Genomic DNA, 27,864 nt, shown 5'->3' on the forward strand with positions numbered 1-27,864 from the left:
GTACTGGTGGCTTGTTCTACAGTACCTACCTGTGTAGAGCGGAACCCTCCTCCGTACTGTCTCTGCTCAGTGAGCCAGCGGGCGATGCACGTCGCGTATGTCATGTCTCCCTCCGCCACTGTCTGGAGCAGGGCGTAAGCCGTGGTCTCCACGGAGATGGCCTGGGCCTGGGGCACCTGATTGGCCCTCGTCTCCCCGCTCAGCCTCAGAGCATCACTGGCCTCCCAGTGACATGTATCTGCTTCTGCAGGAGAGATATACAGTATGTTTAGCAGCTACGTCCTTAGCCATATAACATTGCAGGGGAGACATAATCAATAATATGGCTCCCTCTGTTGTTTAAATGTTGTCATTGTGTATGTCTACCTTCCCTCAATGATCATACAGACCAGGGAATCAATGTCTACCCAGAAGACCTTGTCCTGCCTTTTTCTCCAGCCACTACCGGTAATACTTTACAGGCGCTAGTAATCAAAGCAGGTTGAAGTCCAAAGGAATGAGTTAAAACACACTTTAGATGAATAGAGCCTTTCTGATATAGACAACTTCTGAAGTAATTAGACAACTAGGCAACCCGTAGCCCAAGATGACTAGTAAAGTAACAAGGTACTGACCATTGTTACTGTGTGCCAAGGCCCTGAGTTTGGTCTGAGCCATGGAGGCACTGTCTCCGCCAGGGGAGGTTAGAGAGAGGGCGTAGGAGGTGATGGCTACAGAGAAGGGCCTCTGAAGGGAGTCCAGCTTCGACTCCAGGTAGGCCTTAGCCTGCCCCATAGCCTGCCTCTAACACAGGAAATGGTGGATAGATTTAGCATTAGAAACAACAAATGCATTAGTTAAACATTATCACAACAGACACAAAAAGGCATGTTGCTTTATTCTGGATCATATTGCTGCAAACCCTAACTTGCCCCTTCGGGATAATAATTACACAACTTTTAGTAAGTCAGGTTAAGTTAGTGATGATAAGTTAGGTGATGTAAAGGTTAAGTCCATGACTTAGTTGAATCGATGTATTACCATTTCTGAGCCTTTTCCTTCAGGGTACAGTGCCACAGCGTGGTGCATGGCTATCAGAACAAACGCTGTCAGAGACACCTCTCCCTCAAACCCTCCCACTCCACCCTGAGGTGAGGGAATGGACAGATAGCAGACAGGTAAAGACATCATATTTTATGGAATGGTACCTGCATGGTCCGGACATAAAGAACATTTGGGTCGTACTTTATTATATATTTTTTAACCTTTATTTAACTAGGCAAGTCAGTTAAGAACAACTTCTTATTTACAATTACGGCCTACCCTAACCCGGACGACGCTGGGCCAATTGTGCGCCACCCTATGGGACTCCCAATCACGGCCGGTTGTGATACAGCCTAGAATCTAACCAGGGTCTGTAGTGACGCCTCTAGCACTGAGATGCAGTGCCTTAGAACACTGCGCCACTCGGTAGCCCCTACTTAGAGGTTATAGTGGCACGATTGCTACCCAGCCTGGGCAGAAAAAAATGTGGACAATATTTGAGTCGACTGCTAGATGGTTATTAGTGACACATCCTAGAAAGACAAGATCTCCTGCTGTTGTGCCCTTGAGAAAGGCACTTAACCCCTAAACTGCTCAACTGGCGACACAGTGTGGCTGCCCACTGCCCCCAGCCTCTCCAACCTAATGTGTATTTCTGAGGGGTAGGGTACAGCATAACTCATATTTCCGTCTTGTATGGATGAATAAAGCATTCTTTCCTGCATGGTGCGGTCATAGAGTGGGTTAGGGTCAGTGAAGGCTCCACTGGACAGCTGTTTAGACACCAGGTAGGAAATAGACTGTTGGATGTAGGAGTCCTCCACTGAAATCACGTCCCTGCACTGGGACAACTCCTTAGCTATAAAGGCTGTCAACCAAACACTGCTTGGGGTTGACAGGAAAGCTCCATAGGATCCATCGGTCTTCTTGAAGGTCAGGATTCTGCCGTATCCTTGGAAAGAGAAGGAATCAATTAATTTCAACCATTTGATTCCCACAAGGGTAGATGTCTCAAAGGGGATTAACTTAAATTCTCCCAGTGTCCCCTCACCAGCCTGTATCATGGCTTGGGCTTCATCTCTGCGTTCAGCCTTTAGGTCGACCCACTGTCCAGTAGCGTCCAGGTATCTCATGGCATGGATGGCTGGAGACATGGTGACCATGGTCTGCTCCGCACACCCCTTGGGAAGGGAGATGAGTTGGTCCACTCCATCCAGGCTTAGACAGTTCTCCACTGACTCTCCCATCACACCACCTACATGGGCGTGATGGGAGAGGTTTCCCTGTTATAGCAGTAAACTAGCCCTGGAGATTGGTCTGGAAAAACTCATAGTCTGAAATAATATCTCATGGACCAAAATGTAAAAAATGTCAATGTAAATACATACAGTACTACAGACCCCACACAGTATATGTTCCACACTAGCAGAAAGTCTGACTAAAGTATTTATCCACCCTCCTTTCCTTTGACACTGATGTAGGTGTGAGATTCCAGTCCAGGGACAGCATTAGGAGGAGGTGGAATTTCAAGCTCGATTGACTTGGCAGCTGTGTGACATAGATAAGAAATGGAGAGACTGTTTTAACTCAATGGTCTGATGAAGCTTGTTTGCATGAATGTCACTTTTACTACAGGTTTCACATGTTTAGAAAGACAACATTACCTTTCCCATCAATGTTGTATTCATGTTGTATTGAGACAAGTTCCCCTTCCCCCTGTATAACAGAACAAAATGTGAGCATTCATTCAGATTGTTTATACAGACATATACAGATGTAGGATCTTAATTTGAGCCAGATTGCTACAGCAGGGAAATTATCCTGCAGCAACAGGAAATGTGAATGAATATGTGAATTATAATTAATGGACATTTTTGTAGGGGTTGCAACTGTTTTTGTAAGGGAAAAACAAGTCAGAAATGTCAAAGTGGAAAGCCTTTTAAAACCTATAATATACTACACGTTTTAAATGTCCTACATTGCAGGATAGTAATCCTGCAACAGGGTAATCAAATTAAGATCCTACATCTGTACTGTATCTTTTGTATAATAATGGGAGAAAAACAGTGGTGTTCAGCACAACAAAGAAGTGAGAACTACATGTAGCCTAATGTACACATGTATCATAGAGACATACTGAAGCACTACTGTATATTAGAGGGAGAGAGGTGATACAAGTGTCGTGTTCATACCGTAACTTTGAGGTCCTTCTTGATCTGGTCGCGGGCCGTCTTAGTGTAGGCGTCTACATGGATAGGGATGTTTCCTATGACCAGAGGAACCACGGTGAAGTAGACAGGGACAGCAGAGTTACCTGGTACTGTGACCACCTGTTTGTCCCCTCTGTCTCCCCCTGCACTGCACAGACCCTCCACCCACGCCAGCTCCACTGTCACCTTCACAGAGAGAAACACATATACATGGTAGTAGATGTAAGTATAGTAAAAATGTCTATCAAAGGAATCTACAGATGAAAAAGTCTGCAACTGCAGTTTATTTGTATAAATGGCTTTTGGAGGCATTTTGGACTCAAATATATTGTTTTGACATATATTGTTTTTACAACACTAGTTACCTCCATACAGTCAGTTCTGTAGTTGAACACCACAGCTTTCATCTGTAGCTGTTCATTTCTCTTCACAGAATAGGGAAGTCTGAGAGATACAAAGAAGTCCTGAAACACCACCAGAGGCTTGGGCTCTGCTATACAAAACCCTGAAGGGAGAATCAACACTAACATTAACCACTTGATGACTGTCCTCTGAAAGTCTGTTTGTGCTATCATGCCATGTTTTTGTCACTCGTTGTCATGGTTGGCTTGACAATGACAGCTAAAATGAGTTTGAAAGAGCACAAATATATTTAGGACTAGGCTAGTGTAATGGTCTAAGGTTAGAAGGAAGAGGTGACTTGCCTTTTGTTTTAGAGATCCCCACTGCTTGAACCTCCCAGGTAGTGATGGAGTCAGGGGCAGCAACACTGTGTCTGAAAATAATAATATACAACATGATGTCATTCCTAATATACTTGTTACACTATATTGGTCCCCAAGTTTTACCCAGTCAGTTCACATGGTCAGGGAAAACTCCTGGTCCCAGTCATGACTGTCCTGGTCTGTGTCCCAAATGGCACCCTATTCCCTATATAGTGCACTACTTTAGACCAGGGCCGGTAGTGCATTATATAGGGAATAGGGTATAATTTGTGACGTAGATGTTGCAGGTTACCATGTTACCTTACGAGACCAGAGGGCCCCACATCAACGATGCCCCACATCCAGGTCTGAGGGAAATAGGAGCGGAGGTGGACAGACACCTCATCTATGGCCTCTTCTTCCTCACCAATATCATCAGCCGCTAAACAGGAGGACAGGGAAGAGGACACATTTCAGCTCAATCAATACAAAATATGTGCATATACTGTAGTACAACTAATCCGAAAAAAGACAAAAGTATTGATTTATCTAAGAAGTTCTATATTAGTGGTTAGAAACTGAGTGGTTTGAGCCCTGAATGCTGATTGGCTTAAGTTGTGGTATATCAGACCGTATACACCGGGTATGACAAAACATTTATTTATATTGTTGTAATTACATTGGTAACCAGTTTATAATAGCAATAAGGCACTCGGAGGTTTGTGGTACATGGGCAATATACCATGACTAAGGGCTGTATCCGCGTTGTGTCGTGCATAAGAACAGCCCTTAGCCATGGTATATTGGCCATATACCACACCCCCTCGTGCCTTAAATGCACCACAAGAATCTGTAGCTTGTGAGATACTTCTGAGATGCTATTGACATTCCAACTACTAATATAATATTATAATACAATAGTGTACTTTTTGCCAGGCTGTATGTGTTCCTTCTCTTTGTGATGTTGCTCCTCAGCATGGTGGCCTCTCTGCAGCACTTGAGGAAGGCAGCGCGACACGGAGCAGACTTGTGGGTGGTTTTAGAATGACGACTCTCACAGGACAGACCTAGGCTGTTAAACCTGGCCCCATCGTGACAACACCTCTTCTCCACTGGCTCCTGGTACCTGTTGACTGCAGATAAGAACAATGTGTCTAGCTAATAAATTATATGCATGTAATATGCTAAGGAAGACTTTTTCTGAAACATATCTGAACATATTGAAACTTATCTTCTGGAGCACTCTCCATATTCTATAACTAATAATACCTGATGCGCTCACCATAAGAGTGAAACCAGCATGCTCAGAAGATGGAGGGAGAATAGGAGAGGTTACTGCTACACCTACTGATATCAGAGAAAGCCTGGTGATGGTTCAGGGCTCTCTTCGTCCTTCTACTTCTGTTTTTACAGGAGTAATCTGATTATCAGAGGACAAAAGAAAAATCATACAATATTGGGTGAAATAAACTCCATCAAGGAAAACAGCTGCAGTGGTGTGCTTTTACCAATCAGGAGCATGTGCTATTCCTTCAATATTATAATGAGTTAAATGTCTAAATGTAAATCGTACACTTCCTCACGTGACCCTCTGTATCTCCACAGTTGGTTATAAAGGCGAGCCCCGCGTCCTGTAACACAGACTGGTAGTTTCTGCCTCCTCCCATAGAACACGCCAGGTCATAGGAATTCATGTAGGCAAACATCTAAAGAAGAAGATGACTTTATTGGTCCATTTATTGCATGAACAACAGAGATTTGTCTTTTGGATATTCCATTCTCCCTGGTAGACAAATACTGTCCTGTACATACAGTAGATACATATCAATACAGTACATACTGTCCTGTACATACAGTAGATACATATCAATACAGTACATACTGTCCTGTACATACAGTAGATACATATCAATACAGTACATACTGTCCTGTACATACAGTAGATGCATATCAATACAGTACATACTGTCCTGTACATACAGTAGATACATATCAATACAGTACATACTGTCCTGTACATACAGTAGATACATATCAATACAGTACATATTGTCCTGTACATACAGTAGATACATATCAATACAGTACATACAGGGGATACATACACTACCGTTCAAAAGTTTGGGGTCACTTAGAAATTTTACGTTTTTGAAAGAAAAACAAATTTCTTGTCCATTAAAATAACATCAAATTGATCAGAAATACATTGTAGACATTGTTAATGTTGTAAATGACTATTGTAGCTGGAAACAGCAGATGTTTTATGGAATATCTACATTGGCGTACAGAGGCCCATTATCAGCAACCATCACTCCTGTGTTCCAATGGCACGTTGTCTTAGCTAATCCAAGTTAATCATTTTAAAAGGCTAATTGATCATTAGAAAACCCTTTTGCTATTATGTTAGCACAGCTAAAAACTGTTGTTTTGATTAAAGAAGCAATAAAAATGGCCTTCTTTAGACTAGTTGAGTAGCTGGAGCATTAGCATTTGTGGGTTCAATTACGGACTCAAAATAGCCAGAAACTTTCCTCTGAAACTCATCAGTCTAACTCACAGTCTAACTCATCAAACTCACACATTTAAACTCCGTTTTTCACAATTCCTGACATTTAATCCTAGTACAAATTACCTGTCTTAGGTCAGTTAGGATCACCACCTTATTTAAGAATGTGAAATGTCAGAATAATAGTAGAGCCAATGATTTATTTCAGCTTTTATTTCTTTCATCACATTCCCAGTGGGTCAGAAGTTAACATACACTCAATTAGTATTTGGTAGCGTTGCCTTTAAATTGTTTAACTTGGGTCAAACATTTAAGGGTAGCCTTCCACAAGCTTCCCACAATAAGTTGGGTGAATTTTGGATCATTCCTCCTGACAGAGCTGGTGTGACTGAGTCAAGTTTGTAGGTCTCCTTGTTCACACACGCTTTTTCAGTTCTGCCCACCAATCTTCTATAGGATTGAGGTCAGAGCACTGTGATGGCCAATCCAATACTTTGACTTTGTTGTCCTTAAGCCATTTTGCCACAACTTTGGAAGTATGCTTGGGGTCATTGTCCATTTGGAAGACCCATTTGCGACCAAGCTTTAATTTCCTGACTGATGTCTTGAAATGTTGCTTCAATATATCCACATAATTTTCCTTTCTCATGATGCCATCTATTTTGTGAAGTGCACCAGTCCCTCCTGCAGCAAAGCACCCACACAACATGATGCTGTAGTCTGGCTTTTTTATGGCGGTTTTGGAGCAGTGGCTTCTTCCTTGCTAAGCGGCCTTTCAGGTTATGTTGATATAGCACTGTGGATATAGATACTTTTGTACCTGTTTCCTCCAGCATCTTCACAAGGTCCTTTGCTGTTGTTTTTGGATTGATTTGCACTTTTGCACCAAAGTACATTCATCTCTAGGAGACAGAACGCGTCTCCTTCCTGAGCGGTATGACGGCTGCGTGGTCCCATGATGTTTATACTTGTGTACTATTGTTTGTACAGAGGAACGTGGTACCTTCAGGTGTTTGGAAATTGCTCCTAAGGATGTACCAGACTTGTGAAGGTCTACAATTTTTTTTCTGAGGTCTTGGCTGATTTCTTTTAATTTTCCCATGATGTCAAGCAAAGAGGCACTGAGTTTGAAGGTAGGTCTTGAAATACATCCACAGGTACACCTCCAATTGACTCAAATGATGTCAATTAGCCTATCAGAAGCTTCTAAAGCCATGACATAATTGTATGGAATTTTCCAAGCTGTCTAATGACACAGTCAACATAGTGTTTGTAAACTTCTGACCCACTGGAATTGTGATACAGTGAATTAATTATAAGCGAAATAATCTGACTGTAAATAATTGTTGGAAAAATTACTTGTGTCATGCACAAAATTAATGTCCTAACCGATTTGCCAAAACTATAGTTGGTTAACAAGAAATTTGTGGAGTGGTTTAAAAACGGGCTTTAATGACTCCAACCTAAGTGTATGTATCGACTTCAACTGTAATGTATGTATCTATTCATTAAACCTGGTAAGTGTGTGACAGACAGAGGCTCTGTACCTTCTCAGGAGTGAGTTTGTTGTTCTTGTTGAGGATGTAGACAGCTGTATCTACAGCAGCCAGAGCTACCTTGTCTCCCTGGTCTGTACGGACCACCACAGTCACCAAGTCAGCTGGTTTATGCTCTTTAAATGGAAGGATCTCGATCTGAAAACACAACAAAGATAATATCACATTCTGCCTCCATGCAAATCTATAATGAACAAAAATATAAGCCAACAGGTAAAGTGCTGGTCCCATGTTTCATGAGCTAAGATCCAAGAAATGTACAAAAAGCTTATTTCCCTCATATTTTAAGCACACATTTGTTTACATCCCTGTTAGTGAGCATTTCTCCTTCGACAAGATAATCCATCCACCTGACAGGTGTAGCATATCAAGGAGCTGGTTAAACAGCATGATCATTATACAGGTGCACCTTGTGCTGAGGACAATAAAAGACCACTCTAAAATGTGCAGTTTTGTCACACAACACAATGCTACATATGTCTCAAGTTTTGAGGGAGCGTGCAATTGTGACGCTGGCTGCATGAATGTCCACCAGAGCTTTTGCCAGAGAATTGAATGTTCATTTCTCTACCATAAGCTGCCTCCAACATAATTTTAGAGAATTTGGCAGTATGTACAACTGGCCTCACAACAACAGACCACGTGCAACCACACCAGCCCAGGACCTCTACATCTGACTTCTTCACCTGTGGGATCATCTGAGACCAGCCATCCGGGCAGCTGATGAAACTGAAGACTATTTATGTCTGTAATAAAGCCCTTTTGTGGAGAAAAACTCATTCTGGTTGGCTGGGCTGGCTCCCCAGTGGGTGGGCCTATGCCCTCCCAGACCCACCCACAGCTGCACCCCTACCCAGTCACGTGAAATCCATAGATTAGGTTCTAATGAATTTATTTCAGTTGAGTGATTTCCTTATATGAACTGTAACTCAGTAAAATTGTTTAAATTGTTGCATGTTGCATTTATATTTCTGTTCAGTATATACACTTTTGATTGATCTTTATTAGTCAAGATGAAAACATACAATTTGCCTTCTTGATGCACAGCACTGACAAAAGAATAGAACCATAACTGTCTAAATGTAGTAAGAGTAGAAGTAGAATGGATGAAAAATTGCAGCATTTAGCTGGAGCTAAGCTACAGATAGCAATACTGGGTGATTTGAAAAGTCATAGTCAATCAATCAATAATATAATAATACTTTTAGCAAAAATGTTTACCTTTAATTTACAATCTGTTGAAACTATGAGAATAGAAAGGTTCAGAACTTTTGTGAAGCATCACAGCGCAGTTTAAAAATATATGGCAAATAGAAATCCAATATGGATGGTGTTAAGAGATGGATGGGAGGGGTTGAATGGAGCTAAAGGGTGGGACTAATAACAACAAGATAACAAATGTAAAATATACTGTGTCTGTAAAATGTATATAGGTTCAGAACTTTTGTGAAACAGCACAGTTAAAAATATATGGCAAATATAAATCAAACTGGATGGACATCAGCAATAGATGGGAGTGGTTGAGGGTAGAGGAAGGCAGGACTAAAAACAAACATAAGTTAACTATTGTAAAATACATTGCGTCTGTAAAATGTATATAGTATGTATATCTGGAAGTAGAAGCCTAAGTGTTGTTGTCCATTAGTTTACTCTAATTTGGGGAGGGGTGGAAAGGTTAGCGGAAAATCTTTTTTATTTGATTTGATCTTTGTTTAACTAACGGATTTTACATTTTTTTTAAATAAATAAATATATATGTATATGTATTTATGTATGTATGTATGTGTATGTGTATATGTATGTATATTTATATTTACCAAAAAATATATGGGGGATTGGAAATGATGCAGACAATTACATTGATGGAAACTACAATCTATCTCCAATATTAAAGCTGATCTGCCCTTAAATATGAATAATAATAATAATAAAACAAAGAGTAGAAGCAGAGAAACAAACAGCAACTACAGAACCTGTCCTTTGCAGATATCTTTGACATCCGCCCATACAGAGTCAGCCACTATGGTAGTCTTCTCTGGTGCCTGTGTGAAGTAGTAGGCCACCAGTCTGAAGGAGGGGACCAGGTCAAGACTGTAGGGCAGACTGAAGGTGGTCAGCTCAGTCCTCTGGACCCTGTTCATCTGGACCACTCTGCCCTTACTCAGGACCTGGCACAGAATGGAAACAGAGGAGATAACACATCATTACTCTTCACTACAGATATTGAAATGGTTCATTTCTCAACCCCCGACGTGTTTATATTCATGTTGGTTACAGACAATGACAAACCCAGTCTACTGTAGTGTCTGGAAACCTGAAGCTATGCACAGATAAAGTATGTTGCAGAAGTGGTAAATGGTCTCCATCCATTATTAGAATGGACTGATACTCCAGTATGTTACCATATAGTAGATGTAGGCTGGTCGTGGGGTGCCTGGTGGAGTGATGTCTCTGAGAGTGACCGTCATGGTTCCTCCAGGCTCCAGGGTGACATGTTCTATCTCTACACTCAGGTAGCTGTTCCCCTTAGACTGGACTGCTAACACTGTCATTTTGGCATCACCTACTATTACCTCCTCCTCCGCTCCCTCAGCAAACATCTGGAGAGAGAGGAACAGATAGTCAATATGACCTGACATCAAATAGTGACTGTGTCTCAAATTACACTATATTCCCTATTTAGTGCACTACCTTTCTGCTAACCACATAGAGCTCAGAGACACATATAATGCTTGTCAAACTACATGGGAAATAGAGTTGATTGAAAGTTCTCTGTGTCTGTCCTGTACCTTGATATCCATAGATGTGGCTAGTTTGGGCACTTCGAAGGCAAGAACAGCCTCACCCTTAGAGTTACCGGATCCCTCCATCTCAACAGACTGTGTGCCTTCTACAGAGGTCATAGAAACTGAAGCCCTCATACGGAGGTCAGGGGCTGGGGATCCATCTGGGTGGGTGGTGGTGGCCTGAGAATGAAACATGCAGCATATGCCAGTCAACTATGGTTGTAGATACAGTCATACTCTAAATGGTAAAGCAAATACAATTGATAACACTGATAACTATTGTACATCTCATTTCGAAAAGGGATTTGTTAATCTCAATAAGATGTCCTGAATGAATACAATTATATTTTATTCTATGGTGTTAACGTTTGTTTTTGAGTGCAGAAACGACCACACTGTACCAGGATAGAGAACCTTCCTCCAGGTGTGAAGTATTCCTTAGTCTTAGACATGTCAATGATGTATGGAGACGTCACTATCTTTACTGAAGTGCTCTCAGCTTCTTCTAGATCTCCACCTGAGAGAGAGAGATAGATAGAGAACGAGAGATACAAATACAGAGAGAGAAGGTCACTGTCATACATCACAAACAGTTATTGTATGCCCTAGAGAAAACACCTGAATCTGCTGGCATGGTCATGTTTTATCGGACTGTATGAAGGACTTACTTGCTGTTTCTAAAGCTGTAACAGCTATGTACAGATTGTATCCCTCCATGTGTGGGATACTTTGCTTTCCTGCTTTCCCACGTAGGTCTTCAGTTGGCAGGGTAATGCTGGCGACGCCGTCTTGGATCTACAATACACCAGAAATAAGTTCACAAATGGCTCATCAGAAAAATAAAAGTTAATGGAAACATTAACTCCACAATCAGAAACATTGACTTTAATGTTATGTATTTTTATGTAAAGCTTTGAGATGAGAAAGTGAACTCACAGAAGTCTTGTTTTCTAGGCCAGGTAGATGTGTTCTTATGCCTTCTTGATTGATTAGTCCAAATCTAACATAAGCTATGCCATTGACACCTTTGCCATAGGTGTACCTGCAATCAACACACATGTATTTGGCACACTATGAAAAAAAATATGAAAATGTATGCACTCCCTCTGGATAAGAGCGTCTGCTAAATTACTAAAATGTAAATGTAAAATGTATGAACAATTCACAAAACAGTCCATTAATGCAATCTGCTTCAACAATCTCACCTTGCAGAGACGCTGAACTGAAAGGAATCCTCTGTCAGCAAATAATATGGTTTCAAAGCTGCTATCTTCACCTCAAACATAGGAAGAACTGAAAGAAATAGAGGGGGATCTTGTTGGGCCGTATCATACAGTCAGACAACCTCCTTTAAAGAAATAGAGGGGGATCTTGTTGGGCTGTATCATACAGTCAGACAACCTCCTTTAAAGAAATAGAGGGGGATCTTGTTGGGCTGTATCATACAGTCAGACAGCCTCCTTTAAAGAAATAGAGGGGGATCTTGTTGGGCCGTATCATACAGTCAGACAACCTCCTTTAAAGAAATAGAGGGGGATCTTGTTGGGCCGTATCATACAGTCAGACAACCTCCTTTAAAGAAATAGAGGGGGATCTTGTTGGGCCGTATCATACAGTCAGACAACCTCCTTTAAAGAAATAGAGGGGGATCTTGTTGGGCCGTATCATACAGTCAGACAGCCTCCTTTAAAGAAATAGAGGGGGATCTTGTTGGGCCGTATCATACAGTCAGACAACCTCCTTTAAAGAAATAGAGGGGGATCTTGTTGGGCCGTATCATACAGTCAGACAACCTCCTTTAAAGAAATAGAGGGGGATCTTGTTGGGCCGTATCATACAGTCAGACAACCTCCTTTTTAAAGAAATAGAGGGGGATCTTGTTGGGCCGTATCATACAGTCAGACAACCTCCTTTACATACTCACCATATTCCCTGACCTCAAACTCCACTGAGGAGTTGGACATGGGATGGTTGGTAAACGCGGCAACAATCTTCCAATGGCCAGCCCTGAATCATAGGGACAGAGTAGTGGTCAGTGCTACTGATGTCTTGTCTTCCATAGACTATGTCAACATCCTACTTACGTCTCAACGTCAGGGATCACTATGCTCCTCTCAAGGAGTTTACTGGAGTGTAGAACCTGGTTGTACACCAGCAGGCCTTTGGAGTTCTGTAGAGAGACAGTGCATGTTATTTAGAGAAGAGAGAGTTAATATGACACAATAAGACAACTTTAACATGCAGATAGATGTCTTACAAGCTTACAAATATCTTGACATTGATGCTTTCTTCAACAGGCAGCAGATAGTTGTCTAACGTGAAGACTCTGAAATTGACTGGAAAAAGGAAAAATTGGGATTAGGCTGAATATATAACTAAAACCATATTTAATGTTATTTTACAATTTACCATTCTCTCCTGGATTGTAGATTGGTTTGTCTGTCTGAATGAAGACATAACCCTTTTTTGTTGACAAAAGGATTGTTGTTTTTTTTATTTTAAAGGAAACATCATTGGTCTCTGCAGCCAGTTGGATAAATGGCACAATTTTCTTTATTTTTCTTATGCTTTGGATTGCCTCTTCGTACAGGCTAGGAATGACCTATAAAACATGAGAACAGAGGCAGAATGATTGAAATGCATGTTCCAGTAGTTCCATAGGGCATGAAAAGAGGTTAGCCTTCTGCATACTTACCCTCATTTTCACAACCGCCTGATAGCCATTGGCGTCATTGAGAGTTACATGCTTTTTTTCAGACAGAACTTTATTATTGGCGGTTTGGTACAGGAAGTACAGAGTGTACTGTGTAGGCTTGATAGCTCCCTGGAGCTGTACTGTCACGCTCTCCTCTACTCCCAAGTGGACTATGTTCGGAGCAGTGATGAGACATCTGCAAACACAAGCACACATGAACACAAACAAACACACGCACGAACAAGCACGAGCGCTCACACACACAAATTGTGGTAATTTTTTAGGACTGCGACATGACATAAAATGAGCATGACCAATGATACAAGTAAAATATACTGTATCTACAAAGAATTAGCATGGACAGAACATAACTCACGTTGGCTTCTGCCCACTAACTGCAGTCAGTGCAGCCATGATCAGAAGCAGTGTGTTCCTCATCTTTCTGCTTTATCGTCAGATCTGTATCATGCCACTGGAACAAGTCTTCATTAATTGTCTCAACCCCAAACTTGCACAGGAAAATAAAACAAAATACTGTAGAAGTGATCTATCTGTAAATCTATGTTGCTCCAGTCTGTGAGTGGGAGGTTCTCTCTCTGGGCTCTGCAGCTCCAAGAGAACAGGTTGCCGTATCTCAAATGGCACCCTATTCCTTACATAGTGCACTACTTTTAACCAAGGGCCATAGGGAATAGGGTTCCATTTGGGACAAGGCCTCAGCATCAACACCCCCTCTAGCCCACCTACCTCTCCTCCCTTCAGCTTCTCTGACTCCAGTTTTGGCATTGGAGGAACATTATGAAATACATCACGTGTTTTCTCAGAAACCAGATTTTGGTTGTCCCAAATGGAATACTATTCCCTAAATAGTGCACTACTTTTGATCAGAGCCCTATGGGCCCTGGTCTGAAGTAGTGCGATATATAGGGGCTCTGGTCAAAAGTATTGCACTATGTAGGGAATAAGGTGCCATTTGGGAAGTAGCCTTTTCCAAACAGACCAAATACACACACAACATCTGCTTTTCAAACAAGCAGTCTGATTTCCTTGAAAAAACTTTATTTGCAGACCACTTTGTACTTTAGGTCTATGTTACAAATAGTTACAGCACATATGCATTTAACATTGATAATTCCCAAAACATCCAAACGGTTTATTTATTTGCAATACATATATTACATACATGTGTATACACTCACACAGGCATTAGATGCATTCAACAAAATCCTGAAATCATAAAGGTGGTGGTAATAACATGATATAAGAGCTATTGGTGGTACAGTGACAAAATGTAAAATCAGCAAAATTAATAATATTAAAAAATAAAGAAATATTGGGATTCAATACTACTTTAGTGGTATGATATTGTAAGTTGCATAGCATTTATGTTTTCAAAAATTAAACAGCAAACAATCTAGAAATCTGAAGTTTATAAAGCAGTGGGTATATGAAGTCACTATATATAGATACAGTATGGAGGTCATTGTATGTTATCTTAGTATTATGACTGGGGCATCCATTGACAAGGTGATGGTCTATACCATTTCTTTATGCATCATTACATTGCAAAAGTGGAAACCATGTCCGAAACCTATTTTATGTGGTTTGTGGCTGATTTGAAAATGATCTTTAGAGGGAAACAAATATTATATCTTTATTATTGGCAATCCCTATGGATATTTATGTGATAAAATAAATACTTCTGTAATGTATTAACATGAATCTCTCTAACAGCCGTGATTTAGATTGTAGTAGATCATAGTTGGTTTTCCCTTCTGGCCGGAGTCCCAAATGGCACCCATGTCTCGATATCGCGCACTACTATAAAAGTAGTGAACTATAAAGGGAATAGGGTGCCATTTGGGAGGCACACATATTCATGGACCATTATGAATGTTTTTATAATACGATACTAAATATAATGTAAAACCTTTGGAGAACATTTGGTACAGATCAGTCACTTCATAGCCCTGTAGAGAAACAGAGTTAGTCCAGAATGGCACCCTACTACTCACTATATGATGAGTCTGTGCCTAGTGGATCCATCCAGAGCTGCTTTAAACTGTACATTGCAGATCAGCTGTCTTTAAAATCAACTCACTAGTGGAGAGTGGGGTAAGTTGAGTCAAAGGGGTAAGTTGAGCCACCCTTGTCTCTAGGAAACCATACACAAAATGAATAATTTGACCAAATATTTAGGAAGAGGTCATCATTTCATGGAGTCTGTGAAGGAAGAAACCACTTGGAAAAAGTGGTAAGCAAGTATGTTCCAAAAAACAGATTTTCACCAATTCGAATTAATTTATTGTGTTAAGAGGTTTCATGATGCTTGTATCTAAACCAAAATAGATAATCGTATAATTTTTCTATACATCAGTTGGGGTCTCCTATAAGCTTCAATATGAGGTCCTAAACCTAGCATGAAAGTGCATAGTTGTAGCTATGTGGGCTAATATAGTCAAACTGTTTGCCTTGTGGTAAATTTAGTAAATGTTTTCTTCCCAGGTATAATGAAAGGCTGGGATATGAGGGATTAAAAGACAAAAAAGTGATTGTGATTGTGTTGAATTGTGTTTGGAAAGTAAAGACAGACATGGTTTTAAAAAGGTAGTGGTAATATTTCATTCAGTACAGAAATGTGTATGGGTAAGTCGTGCCAAGTTATCACTTTCTTTGGACAAGCTATGTTTTCAAAACTGTAATGTTTACATGAATTCTGATTATTTTCAGGGATACACAACATCCTGAAATATATGTAGATATCTTTGTTAGAAAGAATACTATATTTCCCTTGACGGAGTGATGCTGAATGTAAAAAATGTCTCAACTTACCCCACTCTCCCCTACAGGATATACCTTTTCTCATTATATTCAATTCAGTACTGTACTGTATGTATTCAAATACAGGACCACACTGATATAGGATATATCCAAAATGGCACCCTATTCCCTATATGGTACCTTAATTCCTTATGGGCTCTGATCAAAAGTAGTGCACTAAATAGGGAATAGAATGCAATTTGGGACAGAGCAATAGAAAGTCACTACAACCATGATTTTGGGACTATCAAGAGAACAATTATCCCCCCAAAATTGTGATCAACTTGGAACTCTGTTAGGATAGAAAAACATGTAATTGAGTCTGAATTAGCTACAGTTGATTAGACACATTTTCCCCCAAATCTGCTTTACACATTATTATACAAGTTTAAGCAATTATTTTAAAGAAAATACAAAATCAGAAGCAGGCACAAATGATAGATAACCATTAATACAAACAAAAGAAATAGAATAACCATGTAATAGAGAAAATCTAAATATCCGTCCCAAATTACACCCTATTCCCTATATAGTGCACTACTTATAGTGCAAAATAGGGAATAGGTTGCCATTTGGGACGCTTACTACAGTATAACATCCAGTGGATTCTTAGGCACCTGTTGAACTTCAACATGAATCAGCCTCCATACTTCAGTATAGAGAGCAGACCTGGGTTCAAATACTATTTTAAACCATGTAATATACTTAAGCTGTGATCAATTGAGCTTGCCTGTTGCAGTGGAACCAATAGAAAAGTCCCACCTGGAACTCCAGGCAGGCTAAAGCTAATATACTTGAAAGATTTCAAATGTTTGAACCCAGGTCTGACAGAGAGCTACAGTAGAACATTACAGTAGGACATATTCCCAGTGTTAGCAGACTATTGACAGTGGCTTGACACGGGAAAACAAACATACACATTAACAACTATGACAGTTCTATGACAACTTTGCGTTCATATTGAATACTGAATACCAGGAATACCGGTATTCAACTCTGGGCCTGGAAGGCTGAAACACTTACCGGTATTCAACTCTGGGCCTGGAAGGCTGAAACACTTCTGGTTATCATTCTTTCATTCTAACCAGAAACTGATTACATCATGGAACTCTACGGCCAATCAGTGACATTAATCAATTAATCAATCAACTACCAGGTAAAAAAGACAATCAGCAGTACTTCTGCCTTACAGGCCTGGAGTTGAATAGCCCTGCTACATGTCCTTCTACCAACTCACAGGACCACCATCCATCCTACAGGACAGAGGCATCTGTTGCTTTAGCACCTTTGGACAAATCATAAACATTTTTGGGATCAAGTGTAACATCATAAAACAAAGCAATAATGAATGCTGGCAAGTGCCTTGAACAGAACAGGTTGCAGGTAATGCCCTAGATGGGGCAGTCTCCCCATAGAGAGAGATTGTTTTACCTCTATGGTCTCCCCTACAGCAGAGCAGAAGGACTGCAGGATTTCAAGTAGGTTTTTGTACGGAACCAAAGCTCTCATTGTCGACTGTGTTGTTTCAGTTGTCCCCTCTCTTTATATCCCAATGTAAAAATTATGAGGCACTTGCAAAAAAATAACATAAAAAAACAAAAACATCTGTCAGTATTTTTTTTTCTTCTGTGGAGAATATCCGTCCATCGGTCTGTCTGTCTCAGTGGTCATGTCGAAGGAAGTCCGTTTGTCTGTCTGTCCGTCAGACTTCTGAGCTGTCCAAGCCACTGCAAGTGAACCCTGATGTCACCATGGGCTCAGTGGAGCTTGACGTTGTTGTGGGAACCTCCATTTTCTTCTTCTCCTGTCTGGACCGTACAGTTAGCACTATGACGATGATGATGAGGATGGTGAGGAGGAGGCCCACCAGGATCCCTATGATGAGGACCAGACTGTCCTCGCTCTCCGCAGGATGGTTCAGCTCCCTGGGCACCACACCCCGAGTGAGGACCTCCTGGTCGGGGCTGGTGCGGCGCTGGCGGCTGAGGTTCAGGGCGATATGGAGAATGTTGGTGCCTCGGTTGTTGTCCAGGCCGATGTCCTCTGTCAGGTCTGGTACCCTGTTTGCTGACCGCCTGGAGCGAAACTGGGACTGGGACGGTCCTCCTGCAGCCATAGTTTGATGCTGGGTTTCTCTGTCCATGCTGCTGTGTTGGGTCAGGGAGTGGCCTCCTGCAGCCATACTGCTGTGTTGGGTCAGGGAGTGGCCTCCTGCAGCCATACTGCTGTGTTGGGTCAGGGAGTGGCTTCCTGTAACCATACTGCTGTGTTGGGTCAGAGAGTGGCCCCCTGCAGCCATACTGCTGTGTTGGGTGAGTGTGTGGTACTCCAGACTTCTCTTCCCAATGCCCCTGTTAGCATTCTCTCTGGAGCGGACGGTGTAGATGGTGTGGATGAACCACTCTCTCCCTGCTGACACCTGGACACCAGAGGAACAGGGTTAGTCATGAGGGCTGGGTAGTTTACCTGAGCATGACAGGAACAATCCCTGGTCATTAAATATAGAGTCAATAATATAAACAATAACAAGTGACACCCCGCCTCTGTTTTGGTAAAAAGCTGAGGGATGGGCCTGGAGAAATTGAACCACTCAAATTCATTGACAGCGCTATGGATGCAAGGGCTGACCATCCATGATATCAAAATGATAGTTTTTACCATGTTTTGAGTTACGACAGTTGAACTAAGCTCATGAGGCATTTCTAAGTTATATTCGTCAAGAATCAATGGGTATATTTAATAAATGTATACGTCCAAAAACCGATGCAGCAACTAAGGATTCTAGCTTTAAATCAGTGAAAGTGAGTGTTAGAAATAGGAATAAGACCGGGATGTTCCTTCTCCACTATTCTGCGTTATGTAGCATAGGGGTCAGGGAGACGTACTTGAAACAGTGCTGTAGAGTCCATGCTGAAGCCGTCAGATCCAGGCTGTCTGACCAGGGCAAGGGCCTGAGGGTCGTCTACAGCCAGCAGAGCCCTGAACCCGACATTACCAAACAACCTGGCCTGGGTCTCTGGCTGGGCCTTATCCTGGAGGAGGAGAAGGAAACACTAGTAAACACTGTACCAACATTGGTAAAGGTGTTTAGGATATTTATGTGCAGTTACCCTGTACTAGATCCTTGTCTACATCCCACATTACATCACATTATTCCCCAGATATTGCACTACTTTTGACCAGAGCACTATGGGCCCTGTACAGTACTGTACTTACGATGATTTTGAATCTGTAAAGCAGCGATGGAGCATCAGCCAGACAGCCGTACTCATTGTTGTTGGGGTTGTACTTGGGCACGTATCCATCCGCGCCGGTGCACAGGAACACCTTCTCTATGTTACAGATAAAGGAATCCCCCAGGTTCTGAACTGGGTCCACCATCACTCTGCCATATATCATGTCACCTGGGAGGAGATCAGGTTTGGGTTAATACAGTAATAACTCAATCAATCAATCAGATAGTCACTGGGGCTACCTCCATCCCAAATAGCAACCTATGCCCTATGTAGTGCACTACTTCTGATCAGGACCCAAGAAAAGGTGGTGTGTGTGTGTGAGAAGTGAGAAGTCTGTGAGAAGCTGGTTGTAAGGCTTCCGTGGAGGCTCCTCAGAGGAGGAAGGGGAGGACCATCTTCTTCAGTGAATTTAATAAAAATAAAAATAGTGAAACATTAAAAAAGTTATCCTTTTTAGATAAAACTATACTAGATATATTCACATGCCACCAAATGATTGTTTAAAACACTGTTTTGCAATGAAGGTCTACGATAGTCTCAAAAACACCCTCTTGTGTAGCACCATTCTGTAGCCAGGGAACAGCAAGTTTCCATCCTCCTCTGGGTACATTGAATTCAATACAAAACCTAGGAGGCTCACACAGTACACAGTAATTATGACAACTTCCAGAAGACGTCCTCCAACCTATGAGAACTCTTGTATCATGAACTGACATGTTGTCCACCCAATCAAAGTATCAGATAATGAATCTAGTACTGAAAGCATAAGCTACAGCTAGCTAGCACTGCAGTGCATAAAATGTGGCGAGTAGTTGACTCAAAGAGAGAGAAAGACAATAGTTGAACAGTTTTGAACAAATATATTTCTGAAAGAATTAAGGAGGAACGAGAGAGATAGTTATATTTTATTGTATTTTTTTTCTTCATTTTCATGTCCACTTACTTAGCTAGCAAATGCAGCTAGCTAGTTTAGCCAACTCAAACAGAGAGGGATGCTATGTTAGCTAGATGGCTATGGCTATCCAACACTGGAACTCCTCTAAGTCAGAACTTTTGGTTGCATTAATTTATTGCCAGCCGGTGTAACTGCTAAACTGCTTGCTGCCTGTACACTGTACAGGATGATTGTAGCGGTTTAGTATCACGTTAGTTCTAGTAGGTATGTTGACTATGATGTTAGCTAATATGGTGACGATGTAGGCTATGTGTAACGGTTAGCAGTTTGGCTTGGAAAGGTTTTTTCACCTGGTCACAGACAGCTGATATGTTGTGCACTGAAGTCCACAAGCCAAGTAGAAAAGGTGAGAGGAGGAGAGCAAGTACAGTGCCTTCGGAAAGTATTCAGACCCCTTGAGTTTTTACACATTTTGTTAGGTTACAGCCTTATTCGAAAATTGATTAAATTGTTTTTTTTCTTCTCATCAATCTACACACAATACCCCATAACGACAAAGCAAAAACAGGATTTTAGAAATGTTAAATATCACATTTACATAAGTATTCAGACCCTTTACTCACTACTTTGTTAAGCAACTTTGGCAGTGATTACAGTCTTGCGTCATCTTGGGTATGACACTACAAACTTGGCACACCTGTATTTGGGGAGTTTCTCCCATTCTTCTTTGCAGATCCTCTCAAGCTCTGTCAGGTTGGATGGGGAGCGTTGCTGAACAGCTATTTTCAGGTCTCTACAGAGATGTTCGATCGGGTTCAAGTCCAGGCTCTGGCTGGGCCACTCAAGGACATTGAGAGACTTGTCCCAAAGCCACTCCTGTGTTGTCTTGGCTGTGTGCTTAGGGTCGTTGTCTTGTTGGAAGGTGAACCTTAGCCCCAGTCTGAGGTCCTGAGCGCTCTGGGGCAGGTTTTCATCAAGGATCTCTCTGTACTTTGCTTCGTTCATCTTTGCCTCGATTCTGACTAGTCTCCCAGTCCCTGCTACTGAAAAACATCCCCACAGCATGATGCTGCCACCACCATGCTTCACCGTAGGGATGTTACCAGGTTTCCTCTAGAAGTTAATTCTTGGTTTCATCAGACCAGAGAATCTTGTTTCTCATGGTCTGAGAGTCTTTAGTTGCCTTTTGGCAAACTCCAAGTGGGCTGTCATGTGCCTTTTCCTGAGGAGTGGCACTCTACCATAAAGGCCTGATTGGTGGAGTGCTGCAGAGATGGTTGTTCTTCTGGAAGGTTCTCCCATCTCCACAGAGGAACTCTGGAGCTCTGTCAGACTGACCATCGGGTTCTTGGTCACCTCCCTGACCAAGGCCCTTCTCCCCCGATTGCTCAGTTTGGCCGGGCGGCCAGCTCTAGGAAGAGTCTTGGTGGTTCCAAACTTCTTCCATTTAAGAATGATGGAGGCCACTGTGTTCTAGGGGACCTTCAATGCTGCAGTTTTTGCTACCCTTCCCCAAATCTGTGCCTCGACACAACCCTGTCTCGGAGCTCTACGGACAATTGCTTCAACCTCATGGCTTGGTTTTTGCTCTGACATGCACTGTCAACTGTGGGACCTTATATAGACAGGTATGTGCCTTTCCAAATCATGTCCAATCAATTTAATTTACCACAGGTGGACTCCAATCAAGTTGTAGAAACATCTCAAGGATGATCAATGGAAACAGGATGCACCTGAGCTCAATTTCGAGTCTCATAGCAAAAGGTCTGAATACTTATGTAAATAAGGTATTTCTGTTTTATTTTTTTTATATGTTTGTAAAAAAAAAAAAAGTGATACATTTTAGAATAAGGCTGTAACGGCACAACATGTGGAAACAGTCAAAGGGTCTGAATACCTTCCGAAGGCACTGTAGATAGATGCGAGAAGGAATTATAAATACAACGAGCAAAGTGATTATGCTGTTTGTATATGGGTGCTATGAAAGTGAACTGTGTCTGTGTGTGATCAGGTGTGTATTCATTCCATAGATTTGGTTGAAAACGTTTCTTAAATGGAAGCAAATGGAACGAAACGTGGATAAACATACCTGTATTTGTCCAAAAGAAACTCTCGTTTGCAACTGTTGGACTAATGGTTACACCCTAGATCAGCTAGATGCAGGCAAGTCTGCAAAGCGGTACTGAATGTGTCACTGTCTGTCACCGTGTTTACACAAAATGTTCTCGTGACCTGTGCACCTACGTTGTAAACTTTCATTCACAGGCTAGGTTGTAGCAACCTCATGATGGGTATAGGGAACATTAGAGTATCATGTAGTAGCCTAAACCTTTCCATGTTACATTAAGTTGGGTGAATGGAATATGAATGACAGTCATCCAAAATGTAATTGTATTTATTTTTATTTTTTTTAAACCTCCCTCATCTTAAACAGCACTGACCGATCCTCCCTCATCTTAAACAGCACTGACCGATCTTTCCTTATCTTAAACAGCACTGACCGATCTTTCCTTATCTTAAACAGCACTGACCGATCTTTCCTTATCTTAAATAGCACTGACCGATCCTTCCTTATCTTAAACAGCACTGACCGATCCTCCCTTATCTTAAATAGCACTGACCGATCCTCCCTTATCTTAAACAGCACTGACCGATCCTTCCTTATCTTAAACAGCACTGACCGATCCTCCCTTATCTTAAACAGCACTGACCGATCCTTCCTTATCTTAAACAGCACTGACCGCCACAATAAGGTGAGGGATTGATTGATAAATGCCCATGTGAGAGGCTGTGTTTGTTCGTAGCGTTACAGTACCCTGTGAGAAGGCTGTGTTTGTTCGTAGCGTTACAGTACCCTGTGAGAAGGCCGTGTTTGTTCGTAGCGTTACAGTACCCTGTGAGAAGGCTGTGTTTGTTTGTAGCGTTACAGTACCCCGTGAGAAGGCTGTGTTTGTTTGTAATGTTACAGTACCCTGTGAGAAGGCTGTGTTTGTTTGTAATGTTACAGTACCCTGTGAGAAGGCTGTGTTTGTAGCGTTACAGTACCCTGTGAGAAGGCTGTGTTTGTTTGTAACGTTACAGTACCCTGTGAGAAGGCTGTGTTTGTTCGTAGTGTTACAGTACCCTGTGAGAAGGCTGTGTTTGTTCGTAGCGTTACAGTACCCTGTGAGAAGGCTGTGTTTGTTCGTAGCGTTACAGTACCCTGTGAGAAGGCTGTGTTTGTTTGTAATGTTACAGTACCCTGTGAGAAGGCTGTGTTTGTTCGTAGTGTTACAGTACCTTGTGAGAAGGCTGTGTTTGTTCGTAGCGTTACAGTACCCTGTGAGAAGGCTGTGTTTGTTTGTAGCGTTACAGTACCCTGTGAGAAGGCTGTGTTTGTTTGTAACGTTACAGTACCCTGTGAGAAGGCTGTGTTTGTTTGTAATGTTACTGTAACGGTCCTGACCTGTTTTATGTTGTTTTTGTATGTGTTTATGGTCAGGGCGTGTGTTTTGGGTGGGCAGTCTATGTTTTCTGTTTCTATGTTGGTTTTGGTTGCCTGGTATGGCTCTTAATTAGAGGCAGGTGTTTTGCGTTCTCCTCTAATTAGGAGTCATATTTAGGTAGGGTGTTCTCACTGTTTGTTTGTGGGTGATTGTCTTCCGTATCTGTGTTATGTTTTGCACCATACGGGACTGTTTGGTTGTTCGTTCGTTTTGATGTAGTCTGTTCCTGTCCGTGAGTTTTACGTTTAGTTAGTTAAGTTCATGTTCAGTTTTCGTCTACGTCGTTTTCTTGTTTTGTAATTTTGTAAAAGTGTTTGTTTTCGTGTGCCGTCGTTACGAATAAAGAGATGGCTTATTTCCCGAATGCTGCGTATTGGTCCACTGATCCTTCTCTCCTCTCCTCGTCCGAGGAGGAGGAGAACGACAGACCTTACAGAATCACCCACCAAACTAGGACCAAGCGGCAAGGGAGTGCTCAACAGAGCAACAAGGACTCCTGGACTTGGGAGGAGATCCTGGACGGTAGAGGACCTTGGGCTCAGCCAGGGGAATATCGCCGTCCCAAGGAGGAGTTGGAAGCAGCGAAGGCTGAGAGGCGCTGGTATGAGGAGGCAGCGCGGCGACGCGGTTGGGAGCCCGTGAGTCAGACCCAAAAATTTCTTGGGGGGGGGAACACGAGGAGTGTGGCAAAGCCGGGTAGGATACCCGAGCCAACTCCCCGTGCTTACCGTGGAGGTAGAAGGCGTCGTACTGGTAAGACACCGTGTTATGCGGTAAAGCGCACGGTGTCCCCAGTACGCGTGCTTAGCCCAGTGCGGGCTATTCCACCTTGCCGCACTGGGAGGGCTAAGTTGGGCATCGAGCTGGATGTCATGAAGCCGGCCCAACGCATCTGGCCACCAGTGCGTCTCCTCGGGCCGGCATACATGGCACCAGCCTTACGAGTGGTGTCCCCGGTTTGCCAGTATAGCCCAGTGCGGGCTATTTCACCTCGCCGCACTGGCAGGGCTACGGGCACCATTCAACCTGGTAAGGTTGGGCAGGCTCGGTGCTCAAGAGCACGTGTCCTCCTTCACGGTCCGGTAGACCCGGTGCCACCTCCATGTACCAGTCCTCCGGTGGCAGCCCCCCATACCAGGATGTCTCTCCGGGTTCTCTCTCCAGCTGTTTCCTCCTCTCCAGCGCAGCCAGTGCCTATACCACGCACCAGGCTGTCTCTCCTTCTCCTTCCTACAGAGCCGTCCTGCCATGACCAGCCAGAGCCGTCCTGCCATGACCAGCCAGAGCCGTCCTGCCATGACCAGCCAGAGCCGTCCTGCCATGACCAGCCAGAGCCGTCCTGCCATGACCTGCCAGAGCCGTCCAGCCAGGACCTGCCAGAGCCGTCCAGCCAGGGCCTGCCAGAGCCGTCCAGCCAGGGCCTGCCAGAGCCGTCCAGCCAGGACCTGCCAGAGCCGTCCAGCCAGGACCTGCCAGAGCCGTCCAGCCAGGACCTGCCAGAGCCGTCCAGCCAGGACCTGCCAGAGCCGTCCAGCCAGGACCTGCCAGAGCCGTTCAGCCAGGACCTGCCAGAGCCGTCCAGCCAGGACCTGCCAGAGCCGTCCAGCCAGGACCTGCCAGAGCCGTCCAGCCAGGTCCTGCCAGAGTCCCTCAGCCAGGACCTGCCAGAGTCCCTCAGCCAGGACCTGCCAGAGTCCCTCAGCCAGGACCTGCCAGAGTCCCTCAGCCAGGACCTGCCAGAGTCCCTCAGCCAGGACCTGCCAGAGTCCCTCAGCCAGGACCTGCCAGAGTCCCTCAGCCAGGACCTGCCAGAGTCCCTCAGCCAGGATCTGCCAGAGTCCCTCAGCCAGGATCTGCCAGAGTCCCTCAGCCAGGATCTGCCAGAGTCCCTCAGCCAGGATCTGCCAGAGTATCTCAGCCGGGACCTGCCCCTTGTCCTGGTGCTGCCCTTTGTCCCGGTGCTGCCCCTTGTCCCGGTGCTGCCCCTTGTCCCGGTGCTGCCCCTTGTCCCGGTGCTGCCCCTTGTCCCGGTGCTGCCCCTTGTCCCGGTGCTGCCCCTTGTCCCGGTGCTGCCCCTTCTCCCGGTGCTGGCCGTTCATTTAGGGGATGTTAGTTTTAGGGTGGTCATTGGGAGGGTAAGACAGAAGCGGGGAGTGACTATGGTGGTGTGGGGACAGCGTCCAGAGCCTGAGCCACCACCGTGGTCAACTGCCCACCCAGACCCTCCCCTGGACTTTGTGCTGGTGCGCCCGGCGTTCGCACCTTGAGGGGGGGGGTTCTGTAACGGTCCTGACCTGTTTTATGTTGTTTTTGTATGTGTTTATGGTCGGGGCGTGTGTTTTAGGTGGGCAGTCTATGTTTTCTGTTTCTATGTTGGTTTTGGTTGCCTGGTATGGCTCTTAATTAGAGGCAGGTGTTTTGCGTTCTCCTCTAATTAGGAGTCATATTTAGGTAGGGTGTTCTCACTGTTTGTTTGTGGGTGATTGTCTTCCGTATCTGTGTTATGTTTTGCACCATACGGGACTGTTTGGTTGTTCGTTCGTTTTGATGTAGTCTGTTCCTGTCCGTGAGTTTTACGTTTAGTTAGTTAAGTTCATGTTCAGTTTTCGTCTACGTCGTTTTCTTGTTTTGTAATTTTGTAAAAGTGTTTGTTTTCGTGTGCCGTCGTTACGAATAAAGAGATGGCTTATTTCCCGAATGCTGCGTATTGGTCCACTGATCCTTCTCTCCTCTCCTCGTCCGAGGAGGAGGAGAACGACAGACCTTACAGTTACAGTACCCTGTGAAAAGGCTGTGTTTGTTTGTAACGTTACAGTACCCTGTGAGAAGGCTGTGTTTGTTTGTAGCGTTACAGTACCCTGTGAGAAGGCTGTGTTTGTTTGTAGTGTTACAGTACCATGTGAGAGGCTGTGTTTGTTCGTAGTGTTACAGTACCCTGTGAGAAGGCTGTGTTTGTTTGTAGCGTTACAGTACCCTGTGAGAAGGCTGTGTTTGTTTGTAGTGTTACAGTACCCTGTGAGAAGGCTGTGTTTGTTTGTAACGTTACAGTACCCTGTGAGAAGGCTGTGTTTGTTTGTAACGTTACAGTACCCTGTGAGAAGGCTGTGTTTGTTTGTAATGTTACAGTACCCTGTGAGAAGGCTGTGTTTGTAGCGTTACAGTACCCTGTGAGAAGGCTGTGTTTGTTTGTAACGTTACAGTACCCTGTGAGAAGGCTGTGTTTGTTTGTAGCGTTACAGTACCCTGTGAGAAGGCTGTGTTTGTTTGTAATTGTCACGTTCCTGACCTATTTATGTTAGTTTTTGTGTGTTAGTTGGTCAGGACGTGAGGTTGGGTGGGCATTCTATGTTATCTGTTTCTATGTTGGTTTCGGTTTGCCTGGTATGGCTCTTGATTAGAGGCAGGTGGTTTGCGTTTGCCTCTAATTAAGAGTCATATTTAGGTAGGGCATTCTCACTGTTTGTTTGTGGGTGATTGTCTCCTGTGTCTGTATGTATGTTCGTACCACATAGGACTGTAGCGTTTGTTTGTTTCGTTTCGTATCGATGTCGTCTGTTTCCTGTACGTAAGTTTATGTTTAGTTATGTAAGTTTATGTTCAGGTTTCGTCAACGTCGTTTTGTTATTTTGTAGTTTGGAAAGTGTTTGTTTCGTTTCGTGTTTTGCCATCAGCGTTGTTAAATAAAAGATGGCTTATTTCCCTGAGCCTGCGTTTTGGTCTGAAGATCCTTCTCTCCTCACCTCTTCCGAGGATGAGGAGAGCGTCACCCGTTACAGAATCACCCACCAAGCTAAGACCAAGCGGCAAAGGGAAACTAAACGGAGTAAGGGACAGGAGAGAAAGGATTTCTGGACATGGGAGCAAATAATGAATGGAGAAGGTCCCTGGGCTAAGGCAGGAGAAAATCGCCGTCCCAAAGCTGAGCTGGAGGCACGGAGGAGAGCAGAG

At 43.3% G+C, this 27,864-nt stretch overlaps 2 protein-coding genes across 2 annotated transcripts in view; both read right to left on the bottom strand.

The window, feature by feature from the left end:
- LOC129832090 (complement C4-like) overlaps positions 1–14,094 on the bottom strand; it is a 39,253-nt gene extending 25,159 nt beyond the window's left edge. The window contains exons 1-28 of the mRNA XM_055895853.1: positions 13,857–14,094; positions 13,481–13,676; positions 13,195–13,387; positions 13,051–13,121; positions 12,870–12,955; positions 12,710–12,792; positions 11,991–12,078; positions 11,722–11,827; positions 11,454–11,580; positions 11,187–11,302; positions 10,789–10,965; positions 10,402–10,599; positions 9,973–10,167; positions 7,991–8,137; positions 5,511–5,643; positions 5,286–5,357; positions 4,864–5,070; positions 4,259–4,379; positions 3,938–4,008; positions 3,599–3,738; positions 3,216–3,419; positions 2,688–2,739; positions 2,479–2,571; positions 2,075–2,278; positions 1,746–1,975; positions 1,021–1,128; positions 615–783; positions 30–244 (exon numbers count right to left, since the gene is read on the bottom strand). Coding sequence (XP_055751828.1) covers positions 30–244; positions 615–783; positions 1,021–1,128; positions 1,746–1,975; positions 2,075–2,278; positions 2,479–2,571; positions 2,688–2,739; positions 3,216–3,419; positions 3,599–3,738; positions 3,938–4,008; positions 4,259–4,379; positions 4,864–5,070; positions 5,286–5,357; positions 5,511–5,643; positions 7,991–8,137; positions 9,973–10,167; positions 10,402–10,599; positions 10,789–10,965; positions 11,187–11,302; positions 11,454–11,580; positions 11,722–11,827; positions 11,991–12,078; positions 12,710–12,792; positions 12,870–12,955; positions 13,051–13,121; positions 13,195–13,387; positions 13,481–13,676; positions 13,857–13,918 — 3,864 coding nt within the window. The 5' untranslated portion in view covers positions 13,919–14,094. The remainder of the gene's footprint in view (positions 1–29; positions 245–614; positions 784–1,020; positions 1,129–1,745; positions 1,976–2,074; positions 2,279–2,478; positions 2,572–2,687; positions 2,740–3,215; positions 3,420–3,598; positions 3,739–3,937; positions 4,009–4,258; positions 4,380–4,863; positions 5,071–5,285; positions 5,358–5,510; positions 5,644–7,990; positions 8,138–9,972; positions 10,168–10,401; positions 10,600–10,788; positions 10,966–11,186; positions 11,303–11,453; positions 11,581–11,721; positions 11,828–11,990; positions 12,079–12,709; positions 12,793–12,869; positions 12,956–13,050; positions 13,122–13,194; positions 13,388–13,480; positions 13,677–13,856) is intronic.
- A 428-nt stretch (positions 14,095–14,522) lies between these two features.
- The window catches only part of LOC129832092 (FRAS1-related extracellular matrix protein 2-like), a 106,485-nt gene continuing 93,143 nt past the window's right edge, over positions 14,523–27,864 (bottom strand). The window contains exons 24-26 of the mRNA XM_055895854.1: positions 19,517–19,704; positions 19,186–19,332; positions 14,523–18,719 (exon numbers count right to left, since the gene is read on the bottom strand). Coding sequence (XP_055751829.1) covers positions 18,003–18,719; positions 19,186–19,332; positions 19,517–19,704 — 1,052 coding nt within the window. The 3' untranslated portion in view covers positions 14,523–18,002. The remainder of the gene's footprint in view (positions 18,720–19,185; positions 19,333–19,516; positions 19,705–27,864) is intronic.

Source organism: Salvelinus fontinalis, chromosome 33 (assembly GCF_029448725.1).
Source record: "Salvelinus fontinalis isolate EN_2023a chromosome 33, ASM2944872v1, whole genome shotgun sequence".
NCBI lineage: Eukaryota > Metazoa > Chordata > Actinopteri > Salmoniformes > Salmonidae > Salvelinus > Salvelinus fontinalis.